Consider the following 18,522-nt stretch of genomic DNA (forward strand, 5'->3'; position numbering starts at 1 on the left):
GTCGGATGAGAGGCGGCCTCACCGCTGCTCCCTCCCTCCCCTCAGACTGACCATCAGATGCTGGTCATCAGTCCAGTAAAAAAAAATATATATATTATGCTCACTCAGCTGTGCCTCACAAGTAATACAACAAATGATCTATTACCAGTGTGATCATATACTTATGTTTAAATATAATATAATTTCAAAATGGTCTGAGAAGAACAACATTAGCAGGGCAATTCAAGTATAGCCAATATGCAGTGATAATGAATTGGGTCTATGTTCTACTGCACAAACCTCATTGCTACAGAACTGTTTTGAATTGGTTAATGTTGCATAGGCTTACGTTTTTTAAGTGGTATTTAAAAAAAAAAAATCTGAGCGTTAGATCTCAGCTTGCATTTAGACTCAGAAAGTGATCTTGACTCAGAAAAGATTGGTGACCACTGTTTTAGAGCATTGTTTATTGTTCATTTTAACAGTAAATATTAACATGACAGAAATATACACATAGTATAGAATACAAAATACAGTACATATATCAATTGTACTGTTTGTACTGTTCGATATAATGTCACACTGTTAAGAAAATCACAATGTTTTTAAATTAACCATTTCAAAATATCTGGACAGAAACATCAGCATTTACATTCAATCAACTGAATATTTACATGATTTACAGTGCCTTGCAGAAGTATTCATCCCCCTTGGCGTTTTTCCTATTTTGTTGCACTACAACCTGTAATTTAAATTGATTTTTATTTGGATTTCATGTAATGGACATACACAAAATAGTCCAAATTGGTGAAGTGAAATGAAAAAAGTAATTTGTTTCAAAAAATGCAAAAAAATTAATAACGGAAAAGTGGTGCGTGCATAGGTATTCACCCCCCGTGCTATGACGCCCCTAAATAAGATCTGGTGCAACCAATTACCTTTAGAAGTCACATAATTAGTTAAATAAAGTCCACCTGTGTGCAATCTAAGTGTCACATGATCTCAGTATAAATATACACCTGTTCTGAAAGTCTGCAACACCACTAAGCAAGGGGCACCAACAAGCAAGCGGCACCATGAAGACCAAGGAGTTCTCCAAACAGGTCAGGGACAAAGTTGTGGAGAAGTACAGATCAGGGTTGGGTTATAAAAAAAATATCAGAAACTTTGAACATCCTACGTAGCACCATTAAATCCATTATCAGAAAATGGAAAGAATATGGCACCCCAAAAAACCTGCCAAGAGAGGGCCGCCCACCAAAACTCACGGACCAGGCAAGGAGGGCATTAATCAGAGAGGCAACAAAGAGACCAAAGATAACCCTGAAGAAGCTGCAAAGCTCCACAGCGGAGATTGGAGTATCTGTCCATAGGACCACTTTAAGCCGTACACTCCACAGAGCTGGGCTTTACGGAAGAGTGGCCAGAAAAAAAAGCCATTGCTTAAAGAAAAAAATAAGCAAACACGTTTGGTGTTCGCCAAAAGACATGTGGGAGACTCCCCAAACATATGGAAGAAGGTACTCTGGTCAGATGAGACTAAAATTGAGCTTTTTGGCCATCAAGGAAAACGCTATGTCTGGCGAAACCCAACACCTCTCATCACCCCGAGAACACCATCCCCACAGTGAAGCATGATGGTGGCAGCATCATGCTGTGGGGATTTTTCATTGGCAGGGACTGGGAAACTGGTCAGAATTGAAGGAATGATGGATGGTGCTAATTACAGGGAAATTATTGAGGGAAACCTGTTTCAGTCTTCCAGAGATTTGAGACGGGGGGAATAGTTATGCATGCTCAAGTTCTGTTTTTTTGTCTTATTTCTTGTTTGTTTCACAATAATAAAAAATGTTTGCATCTTCAAAGTGGTAGGCATGTTGTGTAAATCAAATGATACAAACCCCCAAAAAATCCATTTTCATTCCAGGTTGTAAGGCAACAAAATAGGAAAAATGCCAAGGGGGGTGAATACTTTCGCAAGCTACTGTATTGTAAAATGATGATATCAATGAAACGTGATTAAGGTACATGAAAATATAGAAATTCTTGGAACAATGGGACAACATTGTGATAGGTGGGTGACTTAACCAGCAGGGAGAGACAACGTCCTGCCTTGCATGTTAACCGAAATCCAGCCAGTGTAACACACACTAGCCAGGATCCAAACAGAATTCAAGACATTTAAGACATTGTTTAGACATTACGCAAGCTCACAGAATGCCTCTATATACGGCGTACCGATAACCCTCTCACACTTGCACATGGGACCTTGGTGAGACTCACTCATTAGATTTCGGTGGTGGTAAGACTGCTGTTGAAACTGATGGACCTCTCCACATGGGCATCCCCACTGCTGCTGTTTGTTCAACAAACAACGTTGATTCAACCATTGTGTGCCCAGTGGGTATATTTACTTCATAATGTTTTATAGGATGATTAACATTTTATGTCTATTGGTTTTAGTCAAACGTGTAATGCAATTTTTAAGCCACATTTTTTGTTGTTTCAGTCTTGTCAGTTCTGACCAATAAAGAGCATTCCATATGATTTGTGTTTTATAGTTCATTGTTTATTGTTCATTTTAACAATAAATCTCAAGATCCACACATTTATACAAAATACACATACACAACAGATATCAATTGTACTCTCTGTTTTTGTACTATATATATATATATACAGTGGGGAGAACAAGTATTTGATACACTGCCAATTTTGCAGGTTTTCCTACTTACAAAGCATGTAGAGGTCTGTAATTTGTATCATAGGTACACTTCAATTGTGAGAGACGGAATCTGTCCCCTTTGCAGAAAAGCATCCCCAAAGAATGATGTTTCCACTTCCATGCTTCACGGTTGGGATGGTGTTCTTGGGGTTGTACTCATCCTTCTTCTTCCTCCAAACACGGCGAGTGGAGTTTAGACCAAAAAGCTCTATTTTTGTCTCATCAGACCACATGACCTTCTCCCATTCCTCCTCTGGATCATCCAGATGGTCATTGGCAAACTTCAGACGGGCCTGGACATGCGCTGGCTTGAGCAGGGGGACCTTGCGTGCGCTGCAGGATTTTAATCCATGACGGCGTAGTGTGTTACTAATGGTTTTCTTTGAGACTGTGGTCCCAGCTCTCTTCAGGTCATTGACCAGGTCCTGCCATGTAGTTCTGGGCTGATCCCTCAACTTCCTCATGATCATTGATGCCCCACGAGGTGAGATCTTGCATGGAGCCCCAGACCGAGGATGATTGACCGTCATCTTGAACTTCTTCCATTTTCTAATAATTGCGCCAACAGTTGTTGCCTTCTCACCAAGCTGCTTGCCTATTGTCCTGTAGCCCATCCCAGCCTTGTGCAGGTCTACAATTTTATCCCTGATGTCCTTACACAGCTCTCTGGTCTTGGCCATTGTGGAGAGGTTGGAGTCTGTTTGATTGAGTGTGTGGACAGGTGTCTTTTATACAGGTAACGAGTTCAAACAGGTGCAGTTAATACAGGTAATGAGTGGAGAACAGGAGGGCTTCTTAAAGAAAAACGAACAGGTCTGTGAGAGCCGGAATTCTTACTGGTTGGTAGGTGATCAAATACTTATGTCATGCAATAAAATGCAAATTAATTACTTAAAAATCAGATTCATTAGATTCCGTCTCTCACAGTTGAAGTGTACATATAATAAAAATTACAGACCTCTACATGCTTTGTAAATAGGAAAACCTGCAAAATTGGCAGTGTATCAAATACTTGTTCTCCCCACTGTATATATATATATATTATTTGTTTGTTGTTGTATTTTACCCCCTTTTTCGATCTTGTCTCATCACTGCAACTCCCCAACGGTCTCGGGAGGCGAAGGTCGAGTCATGTGTCCTCCGAAACATGACCCGCCAAACCGTGCTTCTTAACACCCGCCCGCTTAACTCGGAAGCCAGCCGCACCCATGTGTCGGAGGAAACACTGTTCAACTGACAACCGAGGTCAGCCTGCAGGCGCCCGGCCCGCCACAAGGAGTCGCTAGAGCCCGATGAGCCAAGTAAAGCTCCCCCGGCCAAACCCTCCCCTAACCCGGACAATGCTGGGCCAATTGTGCGCCGCTTTATGGGACTCCCGATCATGGCCGGTTGTGATACAGACGGGGATCGAACCCCGGGTCTGTAGTGATGCCTCTTGCACTGTAATGCAGTGCCATAAACCGCGATACAGTGCCTTAAACCGCTGCGCCACTCGGGAAGCCCACTGTGTACTATATTTCATGTAATTTCATGCTGTTAAGAAAATCACAATGTACTTTGATTTTGTCCAGTTTGTAAGTTAACACTTTTTGAATAACTGGACAGAACCCTCAGCATTTACATTCAATCAACTGACTATGTAGCCTACATGATTTATTGTACAATGATGAGGTCAACTAAATGGAATTAAGGGGCATGAAAAGTCCTAGTACAATGGGACAACATTGTGATAGGTGGGTATTTAAGCAGCAGGGAGAGACAAGGTCCTGCCTTGCATGTAAACCCAAATCCAGCCACTGTGAGTCCAATACGCATAAGGAGGCTGGTGGGAGAAGCTTTAGGAGGACAGGCGCTAATGGCTGGAATGGAATAAATGGAACGGAGTCAAACACATCAAACATATGGAAACCACATGTTTAACTCTGTTCCATAAATTCCATTCCAGCCATTACAATGAGCCCGTCCTCCTATAGCTCTTCCCACTAGCCTCCTCTGAATCCTACAGTATCACCACCAACACACTAGCCGGGATCCAAACTGAATTCAATACACTAAATCTCGTCATTGCCTAGACATTACACAAGCTCGCAAAACACCTCCATATACAGCGTACCGATAACCCTCTTACACCCCCGCCCCACCCCTAGCCACTCTGTTCCAAATAAATGAACGGAGTGGCTGCGGATCTGACATCTCTGGACGCACCGCTAAAGTTTTGAAGCTTTGTGCGGGATTCTCTACTTTATGCACAGTCTCTGCTATACTTGTTTGGCTGCTCAGAGAACGTGCTACTCTGGCGAATTGTGCTTTTTAAATAAAGTTAGGTCAAAGCTGAATCAATGGCTGCAAGATCACATAATGCTAGTATTCTACATAACAGAACCAAATATAATAGCATAGTATAACGCTACTGGAAGTAAAAAAACACCACCAAATTTCTTATGAGATTTTAGGATGATTGTGCACATGGTCACATTCTTCTCTCATGTGGCCAAAACTCAACAGCGCCTCAAGAAGAGCTAAATCAAGGATGGCAACTTGGATAGGGGTGGGGGCCACATAAAATCTTAAATCATCATGAGGGGCCTCAGCGGCTTGCGGGTCTGAGTACCCACATCCATACCCACACATGGAGTCAAAGCCAGCCCTAGCCTGCATCATGGGTAAATTGTGACTGACTGACTGATCTACAAGTAATAATGAGTGGTTATGATGAAAGCTGCTTTGTAGATCAGTCAGTCAGCAGTCGCCTGCAGTCATTTTGATGCTCTCAAATATGGCCAATATTATGTCTAAACCCCGCACATTTCTATAATTTATCTTCTTAAAATTCGATTTAAACCTAACCCTAACCACACTGCTAACCTTATGTCTAACCCTAAATTTAAAAACAATTGGTGCACATTTTGACTTTGTGGCTGTGGAATCTGACTTTGTGGCTGTGTTATCGGTCAGTGCCAATGCTGGATCCTTGGGAAGTCCCTACCCCATTGAAGTTGACATTTTAAATGGTTAAAGTAAGAGTAAGGTAAGGGTTATTGTTAAGGATAGGGTTAGGGTAGGGCTTAAGGTTAGGGGTTAGGGTGTTATCTAGTCAGTGGTGCAAAGTACTTAAGTAAACATTTGGGGGTATCTGTACTTTACTATTTATATTTTTGACAGCTTTTACTTTTACTACATAAAATAAACTTTTATTCCTAAATAAAATAATATACTTTTTACTCCATAAATGTTCCCTGACACCCAAAAGTACTCATTACATTTCGAATGCTTATCAGGTCAGGAAAATGGTCCAATTCAAGCACTTGTCAAGAGAACATCCCTGGTCATCCCTACTGCCTCTGATCTGGCGGACTCACTAAACACAAATGCTTCATTTGTAAATTATGTCTGAGTGTTGGAGTGTGCCCCTGGCTAGCCATAAATTAAAATAAGAAGGAAAGCGTGCCGTCTGGTTTGCCTAATATAAGGAATGTGAAATGATTTATACTTTTACTTTTGATACTTAAGTATATTTTAGAAATTATATTTACTTTTGATACTTAAGTACATTTAAAACCAAGTACTTTTAGACTTTTACTCAAGTAGTATTTTACTGTGTGACTTTCACTTTTACTATTAAGGTACAGCATCTTTACACTTTGGCACTTTTTCCAGCACTGTATCTAGTTGAAACCGGGAGAAAGGATCCAGGCCTTAAATGAATGGCACGCATGTTAGATGTACTACACAGCCAACAGGGGGAGACAAAGTGCTGGTTAAAATGTAAACCTGACTCCTTCCATCCTCTAATCAATTAATAATCGGTGGCATGTAGCTAGGTTTGACACTATTTATAGCTAGCTAGCTGTTAAGTGATCGTGGATACGATCACCACGAGATGGGAAATAACAGTGAACCACAGCAAACTAATGTTAGCTAGCCATACTGCGAGTTATTTTAATGGTAAGTAGCTAAATACTTGTTGTTGGGATGATAACAGTGATAACTAGCGCTAGGTAACTATCTATGAATCCCAGTTAGCTAGCTAGCAAGCTAGCATCATTGGTTAACAGTAACAAGTAGTTTACATTGCATTGCACACACCCAGTGGGTAGCGCGCAGACACATGACATGCACACATGCACGGAATGCATACACACAACAATGACAACAACAATGGAATTGTAGCTAGATAATTTGTCCAAAGCAGTTCTAACTACAGTAGCAAACTAGCTAGCAAACTTTGTTGTTTACATCATGTAAAGAATATCTTTAAAAACGTAGGAGTTTTTAAATTCTATATCCATCACCATAGGAGTGCTGTGATGACCAGAACAAAGCAGACAGCAGAGCTGGACAAGCATCCAGATCCAGCTGCTGCTGCTAAGCTCACAGAGAAGACTGAGTTAGCTCCAGCCCCAGTACCACAACCACGGTACCCGGCCTCCACCCCTGACCCAACTCTCTTCCCTCCCTTAGGCCCCGCTGACGGCAGCAAGGGGGGCACAGGGATAATGTCCCCCAAAAGTCAGGGGAGGGCAGGGACGGCGTCCCCCTACAATCTAGCTCCGGCTCCCTTCGGCCTCAACCAGAACCACGTGGTGTGTCTGCCTCTGGTCTCCGAGCACCTGAAGCTCCTGTGGACGCACTCAGACCAGACCCAGGAACTGGACAGCGTGGCTTATCTCACAGAGGCCTTCAACGTGTTCCCCTACCCGACCCTAGGGGAGAAGATGGCGCTCGCCCAGAGCTGCTCTCTGCATCTGGACCAGGTATAGTCTCCTGTACAGTTCCCAGTCCTCTTGCCCTGATACATGGCTGTCCACTTCTAGTTGACTTCGACATAGCATGGGCAAACTACCAACGCATGGTCCTTGCTTAGCTTCTTTACATTTGCAGACCCTTCCTCTAGCAATTGTGGGTCAACAGCCATCTATCAGGGTAACCAGTCCTCTATATATTCCATATGTTGTATTTGATGCCTTGTAATTAGTTTCATTGACCAGCTTACATTTTTTAATTTAAATGCCATTTAGCAGACGCTTTTATCCAAAGCGACTTACAGTCATGTGTGCATGCATTTTTACGTATGGGTGGTCCCGGGGATCGAACCCACTACCCTGGCGTTACAAGCGCCATGCTCTACCAATTGAGCTACAGAGGACCACCTTTATCAACGCAAAGCACATTTCTGTGAAAACAACCAATCTTATCCTGTCCTTATCTTAGGTCAGAGTGTGGTTCATGGTCCAGCGGCTCCGCCATGGGATCAGCTGGGATGCAGAGGGGATCTGTATGGCACGGACCAAGATGTGCGGACCAAACCAGACGAAGGACAACAAAGAGAAAGAGGAGGTGTCGTCAGAGGTTCCTCCCCTCAGTAAGGAGGATGATGGGAGTAACAGGAGCCAACATTCACCCGTCTCCACCCCCACTCAGCTTAGCAGCCTGTCCTTCAAGTCCTCCTCACCCGTTCCTCGGAAACGCCGTAAACGCCACCCTGTTGTTGCACCCAATAACGCCAATCTGCAACACTCTTCTCCTCCAGGGCCCCAAAGCCCTCCACGCTTAGTGGCGCCCCCCACAACCACAGGGCAAACCCTAGAAGCCCCCGACAAAGCCCATGAAAACAACGTCAAACCCCAGAGGCACTGTCAGGACTTCCACTCAGAGCTGCGGCGGAGCTTCCGCTATAACACAAATCCTTCAAAGGAGGTGCTCCAGCGTTTGCAGGCCCTCACCAGGCTCCACATGAAGTACACCCGCAAGTGGTTCTGCAACCTACGCTTCTTGCTCCACCACCGCGTCAAGGCCGACCCAGAGTCTGAAGAGAAAGGCCAGTCACATCCCAATAACCTCCTGTCGTCACAGACCCAGCTTATTCAGCATCTGACCCAACCACCACCGCCAACTGACAGCAGGGTCAGACCACCACCAAAGAAGAAAAGGGTCTGTCAAGTAGATGATGTCGACTTCCTAAGCAGGAGCCGCAATGGTAACCATGGCCATAGCAACCCCGCTAACACCACCCACCTGATTAGGTCAAACTTGGAGGGGAAGGAGAAGGAACCAGCGGAAGTACAGAAGAAGAAGAAGAAGAAGACAGGAGCAGAAGACAAAGAGACAACATCCAGAGCTGGAGTTCAGAGATGCAAAAAGAACGGCAAGAATTCTCCAAAGGAGGAACGGAAAGTGGTGGGGATCACCAAATTCATAACTGACGACGGAGAAGAACAAGCTATCAAAATGGGCCCGCGGCCAAAGAACAAGACCATGGCCCAAATGGAGCTCCTGAGACACTTCTTCCTCACCTGCCAGTGGCCCACCAAGGGGGGCTACACGCGACTGCAGCAGCAGACAGGCCTCTCGCGGAAGGCCCTCACCCAGTGGTTCGGAGACTCCCGCTACCGCGTCAAGCAGGGCATGGCATGCTGGATGAGTAAGGAGGAGCACCGAGAGGTCCTGGCGCAGATTAGGGTGACTGAGGATGGAGGCTGGTAGGGAGGATGGAGCTGGGGCTTTGAGACCTATGAATGGGGTGAAGCTGAAGTGACTGCTGGGACAGACTTGGGGTACTCAATAGTATGAAGAGGCTTCTTCTCCTTGTGTCCTCTCCTCCAGCAGCACTGATCCAGCATGGCCTAACAGGTGAAATGTAATTTGTTGAAACTTGAAACCTATCTTAAACTTTCACCTGTTTGCGGTGATGATGGAAAAGGAAGCTATGAGTATTGAGCCACACCCCTGCTGTAATGCTGAGGGTGCTGAAAGGGGACTATTAGGAGTTGTCACGAATGAGCCAGCATTCTGTTGTATGTTACAAGCAGTTGATTATGTTTATGATGAAGTTCTACTGTCGACTTTAGTTCTAGCACTATTAAAACTGGCACTTCCTGTTCAGTTATTCAGATGTCAATTCATGTTTCAAGCTCCATCACAGGTTTGTGCTGGGAGGTTTCTATGACATTGCATTGATGTTCCTTGTTTGATATGTTCAGAGTGTAAAGAATTGGGGAAACTACCAGACCTGCGACAACCTATGACCTTGGGTGCGTCCCAATAATCTCTCCTTCCTCCTGAAGTGTGCAGTCGCGCGTTCATTTCTCCCCACAAAGTTACTATCATTGGATTGATGTAGGCATGGCCTAGGGGTCCATTAAGGGAAGTGAACAAGTGCACACTTTGGGAGAACAGAGAGATTATTGGGATATAGCCCATGTTTAGAGAGAACAGATGCTAACAGTTTAATATATTTATTCACTATCTGACCTCATATTGTGCTTATACAGTCTGTTTCGTTGTCTTTTGGCTGATCTTGTGTGGTCTTATCGGTAGTAAGAAAATAGATCATTTATTTTGATTTCACTAACTCAGCTATAGCCTACAGTATCAAAATCTCAGAGTTAGTATGTTGAGTTGTATCTGGTTCTTTGTGAATAAACAAAACTGTTTCTCCTTGTTCTGCAATTGGGTCTCTTTCTTTTATATTTTGAGTTGTGAACCTTACACTTGTTGACAGGTGACAGTCTGAATGTAACAACTGAAAGCATTTATTAAAAACACAGGATGAGACGGTGATTAGAAACTACAAAGAAAGTAAAAAATTATAACTTTTTATTCCATTCTTTGCTTTTGTGCTCTTTCGTGGTACATTCGCAGAATTTATAGAAATAGATACATCCTTTTTACATCACACCAATTTTAGTAATTGTCTTTCTGCACATACAGTGAGGGAAAAAAGTATTTGATCCCCTGCTGATTTTGTCCGTTTGCCCACTGACAAAGAAATGATCGGTCTATAATTTTAATGGTAGGTTTATTTGAATAGTGAGAGACAGAATAACAAAAGCCAGAAAAACACATGTCAAAAATGTTATAAATTGATTTGCATTTTAATGAGGGAAATAAGTATTTGACCCCCTCTCAATCAGAAAGATTTCTGGCTCCCAGGTGTCTTTTATACAGGTAACAAGCTGAGATTAGGAGCACACTCTTAAAGGGAGTGCTCCTAATCTCAGCTTGTTACCTGTCTAAAATACACCTGTCCACAGAAGCAATCAATCTATCAGATTCCAAACTCTCCACCATGGCCAAGACCAAAGAGCTCTCCAAGGATGTCAGGGACAAGATTGTAGACCTACACAAGGCTGGAATGGGCTACAAGACCCTCGCCAAGCAGCTTGGTGAGAAGGTGACAACAGTTGGTGCGATTATTCGCAAATGGAAGAAACACAAAAGAACTGTCAATCTCCCTCGGCCTGGGGCTCCATGCAAGATCTCACCTCATGGAGTTGCAATGATCATGAGAACGGTGAGGAATCAGCCCAGAACTACACGGGAGGATCTTGTCAATGATCTCAAGGCAGCTGGGACCATAGTCACCAAGAAAACAATTGGTAACACACTACGCCGTGAAGGACTGAAATCCTGCAGCGCCCGCAAGGTTCCCCTGCTCAAGAAAGCACATATACATGCCCGTCTGAAGTTTGCCAATGAACATCTGAATGATTCAGAGGAGAACTGAGTGAAAGTATTGTGGTCAGATGAGACCAAAATGGAGCTCTTTGGCATCAACTCAACTCGCCGTGTTTGGAGGAGGAATGCTGCCTATTACCCCAAGAACACCATAACCACCGTCAAACATGGAGGTGGAAACATTATGCTAAGGGAAACAGGACAACTTCACCGCATCAAAGGGACGATGGATGGGGCCATGTACCGTCAAATCTTGGGTGAGAACCTCCTTCCCTCAGCCAGGGCATTGAAAATGGGTCGTGGATGGGTATTCCAGCATGACAATGACCCAAAACACACAGCCAAGGCAACAAAGGAGTGGCTCAAGAAGAAGCACATTAAGGTCCTGGAGTGGCCTAGCCAGTCTCCAGACCATAATGCCATAGAAAATCTGTGGAGGGAGCTGAAGGTTAGAGTTGCCAAACGTCAGCCTCAAAACCTTAATGACTTGGAGAAGATCTGCAAAGAGGAGTGGAACAAAATCCCTCCTGAGATGTGTGCAAACCTGGTGGCCAATTACAAGAAACATCTGACCTCTGTGATTGCCAACAAGGGTTTTGCCACCAAGTACTAAGTCATGTTTTGCAGAGGGGTCAAATACTTATTTCCCTCATTAAAATGCAAATCAATTTATAACATTTTTGACATGCATTTTTCTGGATTTTTTTGTTGTTATTCTGTCTCTCACTGTTCAAATAAACCTATCATTAAAATTATAGACTGATCATGTCTTTGTCAGTGGGCAAACATACAAAATAAGCAGGGGATCAAATACTTTTTTCCCCTCACTGTAGCTTCATCACAACCTTGCATAACGCAAATCATACACATAGTACAGTATTTAAAATTCAATAGACATAAAAAAATTGGAATGTTGCGCTGTAGCGATTGCCATTACTACAAGTGTGGTTGTGTTCAGCTTTAATAAACATTGGATCTCTTCTTCATTGACCCTAGAGCAAGAGTTTATAGGGCCATGTCCTAACTTCAGCTCTCGTGTTAGGATTGGACCTGTACATAGACTCAATACTAGCCTCAACTGTCTCAGTTCCAGTACTCTGCAACCTCCGCCCTCTTGGGCTGCCAGAACTCTGCTCCCTCGATGATCCGCTTGATCAGATTGGCTGAGGTGATCAACATGTGACCTGCCGCCTGGAGGAGGGTGGAGGCCACACGGAGGGCCTCTCTGAGAGAGAGAGCGAGAGAGAGAGAATGATAAATTACCATTGTTACAGACACATACCACCAGGGACAAGACCTCCTCCCATCCGGTTCCACTCTACTCACCTGAGGACTTTCTTGGGCCCCAGACATTTGAAGTCGGCGCTGACGGAGTACCGGCCTGAGAAGGTGCCCTTCACGTTCAGGGAGCCAAACACGTCCTTGGGGTTCTGCCGGTACAGGTCAAAGGTCACGCAGGCTATGTCCCTTCCTGTCCGCGGCTGGTTGGGGTCCTGGCCTTTAGACAGCGTTGCACCCTGTAGGTTTAGTGTAGGATATGGTGTGAGAGGAGAGACGCTCCAGGGTGAAGTTTCCCCTAGGTACAAATCTAGGATCAAGTTAGTGGGGGAAATGCAAAGCTGACCCAAGATCAGCACCCTACTCCAGGAGAGAGTGACATGGTTGGTTTAGAGCTCACAGCACCCCCCTGTCGCTGTATGTATAGGCCATCGATCTGATGCTGTCAGGTCAAGAATAGTATGACATTGTTGCCGCCCATAGCATTGAATGCAAGGGATGCCAGCGAGCGTTTGGCCTCCCTTAATAAAAAAAGTATAAAATAATAGCCAATCAGCGTTGAGCTGAGTGAACTCAACTGTGAATGGTCCTGGCACACCAAAAAAAAAAAAAGTGTCAAGGGAAGCCAGTTTGGATTTGGCTTCACTCCAATCACATCACATTGAGAGAAATGAGTCACTGACAAAAACAACTTGAATTGTTGCATCTCATTGTGTTGTTGTCCTCCAGTGGCTAGCTAGCTAGCTAAAATTGTCCCTTTCCTAAATTAGCCATGGATAGAGATTGGGATTTGGACTTTACTTAATTCTCCGTACTGGCCAATGATTATAACGGCGATTCTGATCCAACCATAAATTCATACATTGTGCCCCTGGCCTGAGAGGATGGAAGTTCAATATGTAGCTAGATGTAGAAGGCTAATGTTAACTAGTTAACGTTGCCCATGAAAGGAAGTTAGGTTAGCCAGCAAGCATTTTAGCCAGGTAGCCTAGAAAAATAAGAAAAGTATGTACTGTATGACAGAGTCATAGACTTTTGTCAACATGAAAGAGAGGAGGATGGCATTGGCGGTTCTCAACAAGTAGGGTGAGTCAACATGTTTTTTCTACTTGAACGAACACACACACACACACACACACACACACACACAGAGAGAAATCAGAACCATGGACAGCCACATCATATTTAGCTTACGTTGATTGGACTAAATTGTTTTTGGTATCTTTTAGTTGTCACGGTATTAGACTAAGCATGATTTGATGATGTTGAAATGTTGAAGTTGAAATGGTGCTGGAATAGTGGAGGCAGCTCCTGTTTTCTTTGCGACTTGCAGTAACTCTCCGTGGTTCTAAATCAATAGTTATTTAGTAGTCCAAAAATGTCAGAAACATTAACTTGCTTGACCATGTTGTAGGTCTTCTAACTGTTTGTTACATGCAATATGCTTTGTGGACTTCACCGGACAGAGGTTGCTCTCCAGTTTTGTGGTTGAATTTATTCTGTCACTGTGTCTTCTTATTGTCTCGGCCTTAGGCCTATATATCACGATCACAAGGCATATGAACTATTAGGTTATAGAGCAAACAACGCAATTATCACAACACGTATGTTGTAATATGGCTTTTTTTCTGTCTTGGCTTCCCCAGTGATTTTACCCATGCACCGCTACTGTTTGTTTCCCGCTGGGGCCACCCATACGTAAAATGTATGCACGCATGACTAAATCAGTTTGGATAAAAGCGTCTGCTAAATGGCATATATTATCTATTATTAACCAGGAAAAACTCTGGGCCTTTAAGATTTTCCTGATTGGGTCATGTGGGAGAAAAAAACTCAGAACCCTACTAATCTCTTATCATCTGACAAGGCTGTGCACACATGCACATACTGTACTAACAAAATACATTCATATTGAGATACCTAGATCAGGACATAGTGTTGAACCTACTGGAGGGGTTTTCCATGTCTGTCCAGGTTCTAGGGCCATGAGGACAGTGTTGTCTGGCAGAGACATCAGGAAGTCTTCAGAGTCCACCACTGTCCCATCCTCCTCACACACAAGCACCACAGCCAGACTGGACAAGCACAGCATCAAGGCCTGGCACACCTGGGGTAGCAGCAAAGGTAGACATATTCAGAGGACATACAGACACAGTGCATGTATTTTGAAGGCACAAATACATTCTCCTCTGGCAAGTGCTCCAGATCCCAGACCTGTCCTTATATAACTACGGCCCAGAGCTTTTCCTGGTCAGGTCACATTGTCAGGAAAACACATGGCCTTATAATAAAAAGAACCCCCTTTTTTATATATTTTTTCTCTTTGTGTATTTTCATCATGTCCACCTCTCTCACCCTTTCTCTCAGCTCCTCTAGGGTTCCTGCTGTGATGCCCTTCCTGGTGCCCCTGTCATGGGAACACACCCTGAACGGTCTCTGATGGGCAGGGGCCGACGACCACACCCGCCTGGTCACAGACCTGTGGAGAAAGAGGAGTAAGAAGATGTTCACAAAGCCAGATACAGCCAGCTTGATGTAGAATTTGCCTAGCCTGGTCCCAGATCTGTTTATGCGGTTTTATCAACGCCTACGGTCATTGTCACGCAAACAGATCTGGGGGTAGGCTTGAAGTTGCCCTGTTCTTGGATCAGATTACCACACACACACCAATCCTAACCTGAACCATGAAGGGGATGTACAACCTGACCCTGTATCAGTGGTTAGGGACAACTTCTACCTACTGCCTAGTCCATAGATACAAATGTATACATTTGCACTGCACTATGGAAGATTGATTTGGTCTACAAATACTTCACAGAGATAGTAAGAAAGATGAATGATGTTTGCTGGCTGACTGGATGTATACATACCTTGCTTTATGACTCACTATAATAGTGCATAACAGACACACTGATACAACTGTATATCTGTGCTTACTTGTTATCTAGATAAGATGATATGTTTTTCTAAGATGTTGTGTAATATGAACTGCTGAGGTACAACGTGTAAGGGCGGTGTGGGCTGAGCTGTATCCAGGAAGAGATTGAGACTTCATCAGGTAGAGACATACACTACACAGTATATACAAAAGTATGTGGACACCCCTTCAAATTAGTGGATTTGGCTATTTCAGCCACACCCGTTGCTGACAGGTGAATGAAATCGAGCACACAGCCATGTAATCTCTATAGACAAACATTGGCAGTTGAATGGCCTTACTGAAGAGCTCAGTGACTTTCAACATGGCACCGTCATAGGATGCCACCTTCCCAACAAGTCAGTTTGTCAAATGTATGCCCTGCTAGGGCTGCCCCGGTCAACTGTAAGTGCTGTTATTGTGAAGTGGAAACGTCTAGGAGCATCAACGGCTCAGCCGCAAAGTGGTAGGCCACACAAGCTTATAGAATGGGACCGCCAAGTGCTGAAGCGCATTGCGCGTAAAAATTGTCTGTCTTCGGCTGCAACACTCTCTACCGAGTTCCAAACTGCCTCTGGAAGCAACGTCAGCACAAGAACTGTTAGTCGGGAGCTTCATGAAATGGGTTTCCATGGCCGAGCAGCCGCACACAAGCCTAAGCGTCGGCTGGAGTGGTGTAAAGCTTGCTGCCATTGGACTCTGGAGCAGTGGAAACACGTTCTCTTCCAGTAATGAATCACGCTTCGCTGTCTGGCAGTCCAACGGACAAATCTGGGTTTGGCGGATGCCAGGAGAACGCTACCTGCCCCAATGCATAGTGCCAACTGTAAAGTTTGGTGGAGGAGGAATAATGGTCTGGGGCTGTTTTTCATGGTTCAGGCCTCTTAGTTCCAGTTAAGGGAAATCTTAACGCTACAGCGTACAATGACATTCTAGACAATTCTGTGCTTCCAACTTTGTGGCAACAGTTTGTGGAAGGCCCTTTCCTGTTTCAGCATGACAATGACCTCGTGCACAAAGTGAGGTCCATACAGAAATGGTTTGTCGAGATCGTTGTGGAAGAACTTGACTGGCCTGCGCACCCTTGACCTCAGCCCCATTGAACACCTTTGGGATGAATTGGATTGCCGACTGCGAGCCAGGCCTAATCGCCCAACCTCACTAAAGCTTGTGGCTGAATGGAAGCAAGTCCCTGCAGCAATGTTCCAACATCTAGTGGAAAGCCTTCCTAGAAGAGTAGAGGCTGTTAAAACAGCAAAGGGGGGACCAACTCCATATTATTGGCCATGATTTTGGAATGAGATTGCTCAGAACTGTAAAAGCACCAGGAAATCAGCTTCAAGTTATTTTAGTTTTGGAATCTGTTCCCAAGTATTCCCACGCATAATAGAGAGAAGTCTGTATGTGATCGTATACAAATAATAATAATTCATAATTAATTACAGAGGTATTTAAAATGCTTTATATAGTAGGGGGAAACTCACCTCATCCACCATCAATGTGTAGCACTCACCTCAATGATGCATGGCAACCATTTTTGTGCCAGAACTCTCACCACACATCAGCTATCAGATGGAGAGGTGAGGACTGATATATGCCAATTAGGAATGGGGGGATGATTCGGTGGCCATGATGGAGTGTGGCCAGGTTGGGAATTTAGCCATGACACAAGGGTGAACACCTACAATAAGCGCCATGGGACACCCGTTTTAATGTCCCATCCAAAAGACGGCACCCTACACAGGACAATGTACCCAAATGTAATCAAGGTTTGAAATGATTATGTGTTAGTCAAATATATCTGTTTAGGCTTCTTGCGGTCAATTTGCAGTCTAGTTTAGTTATTTGTATTATTATGTTCCGGCCCCCCGACCATCCACTCAAGAACATATTGGCCCGCGGCTGAATCTACACTGAACAAAAATATAAACGCAACATGTAAAAGTGTTGGTCCCATGTTTCATGAGCTGAAATAAAATATCCCATAAATGTTCCATACACACAACAAACTTATTTCTCTCAAAAGTTGTGCACAAATGTGTTTACATCCCTGTTAGTGAGCATTTCTCTGTTGCCAAGATAATCCTTCCACCTGACAGGTGTGGCATATCAAGAAGCTGATTAAACAGCATGATCATTACACAGGTGTACCTTGTGCTGGGGACAATAAAATGCTACTCTAAAATGTGCAGTTTTGTCACACAATGCTACAGATGTCTCCAGTTTTGAGGGAGCGTGCAATTGGCATGCTGACTGCAGAAATGTCCACCAGAGCTGTTGCCAAATAATTGAATGTTCATTTCTCTACCATAAGCTGCCTCCAACGTCGTTTTAAAGAATTTGGCTGTACGTCCAACCAGCCTCACAACCACAGACCACGTGTATGGCGTCGTGTGGGTGAGCGGTTTGCTGATGTCAACGTGGTGGCTGTGGGGTTATGGTATGGGCAGGTATAAGCTATGGTCAACGAACACAATTGCATTTTATCAATGGCAATTTGAATGAACAGAAATACCACGAAGAGATCCTGAGTCGCATTGTGAGGCCCATTTTTTTGTAAAGTATCTTTGACCAACAGATACATATGTATTCCCAGTCATGTGAAATCCATAGATTTGGGCCTCATTTATTTATTTCAATTGACTGATTTCCTTATTAACTGTAACTCAGTAAAATATTTTAAATTGTTGCATGTTTTGTGTTCAGTATAGTTGATGCTCCCTTCCCTTCAACAACCCACACCTAAACCTGTAGCCAACAGTGAGTGATACAGTATTATAAAGTAGCGTGCTTACAAAATCAGAATCTCAAATATAACAAAATCAGAATCTCAAATATAACAATCGATCGAATTGAAAATCCAATTAGATATTTTATATCGTAAATACTCTGAGAATGAGATGTTGCAACCCAAAATGTGGGAAAGTAGGAGGAAGTTACTGTACTTACTTTATTAGTGATGATGTTGTCTCCATATCCCACTTATTTTTTTCCTTCGCTTTCTTCTTGTTCTTCCTCCTGTTGTTGTGTCAGTGCTGTGGCCTCTCGAATTCTGCGTGTCTGACTCAGCTATTTCACTCGGACGGACTTTATGTTGAGTGACCTATGACGATGAATCAGATAGACGCATAGGGCAAAGTTCTCTCTCTGTGTGCGTGAGAGAGAT

At 43.8% G+C, this 18,522-nt stretch overlaps 2 protein-coding genes across 3 annotated transcripts; one reads left to right on the forward strand and one right to left on the reverse strand.

The window, feature by feature from the left end:
- The first annotated feature begins 6,492 nt into the window (after positions 1 to 6,492).
- Positions 6,493 to 10,145, forward strand: LOC121572194 (homeobox and leucine zipper protein Homez). 2 transcript variants are annotated; one of them, XM_041884125.2, is made up of 3 exons: positions 6,493 to 6,649; positions 7,002 to 7,458; positions 7,916 to 10,145. In XM_041884125.2, exons 2-3 carry the CDS (start codon positions 7,012 to 7,014, stop codon positions 9,185 to 9,187), a joined length of 1,719 nt encoding a protein of 572 aa, XP_041740059.1. In that variant the 5' UTR covers positions 6,493 to 6,649; positions 7,002 to 7,011; the 3' UTR covers positions 9,188 to 10,145. The 2 variants fall into 2 exon arrangements, with proteins under 2 accessions (XP_041740059.1, XP_041740060.1); XM_041884126.2 differs by having other exon boundaries at positions 7,166 to 7,458.
- Positions 10,146 to 11,921: 1,776 nt separating this feature from the next.
- LOC121572193 (cell death activator CIDE-B) lies at positions 11,922 to 18,502 on the reverse strand. Its single transcript, XM_041884124.2, has 5 exons — positions 18,306 to 18,502; positions 14,795 to 14,918; positions 14,388 to 14,546; positions 12,488 to 12,678; positions 11,922 to 12,386 (listed from the first exon to the last, which is right to left on the reverse strand). Exons 1-5 carry the CDS (start codon positions 18,329 to 18,331, stop codon positions 12,245 to 12,247), a joined length of 642 nt encoding a protein of 213 aa, XP_041740058.2. The 5' UTR covers positions 18,332 to 18,502; the 3' UTR covers positions 11,922 to 12,244.
- Between the last annotated feature and the right edge of the window lie 20 nt (positions 18,503 to 18,522).

Source organism: Coregonus clupeaformis, chromosome 16 (assembly GCF_020615455.1).
Source record: "Coregonus clupeaformis isolate EN_2021a chromosome 16, ASM2061545v1, whole genome shotgun sequence".
NCBI lineage: Eukaryota > Metazoa > Chordata > Actinopteri > Salmoniformes > Salmonidae > Coregonus > Coregonus clupeaformis.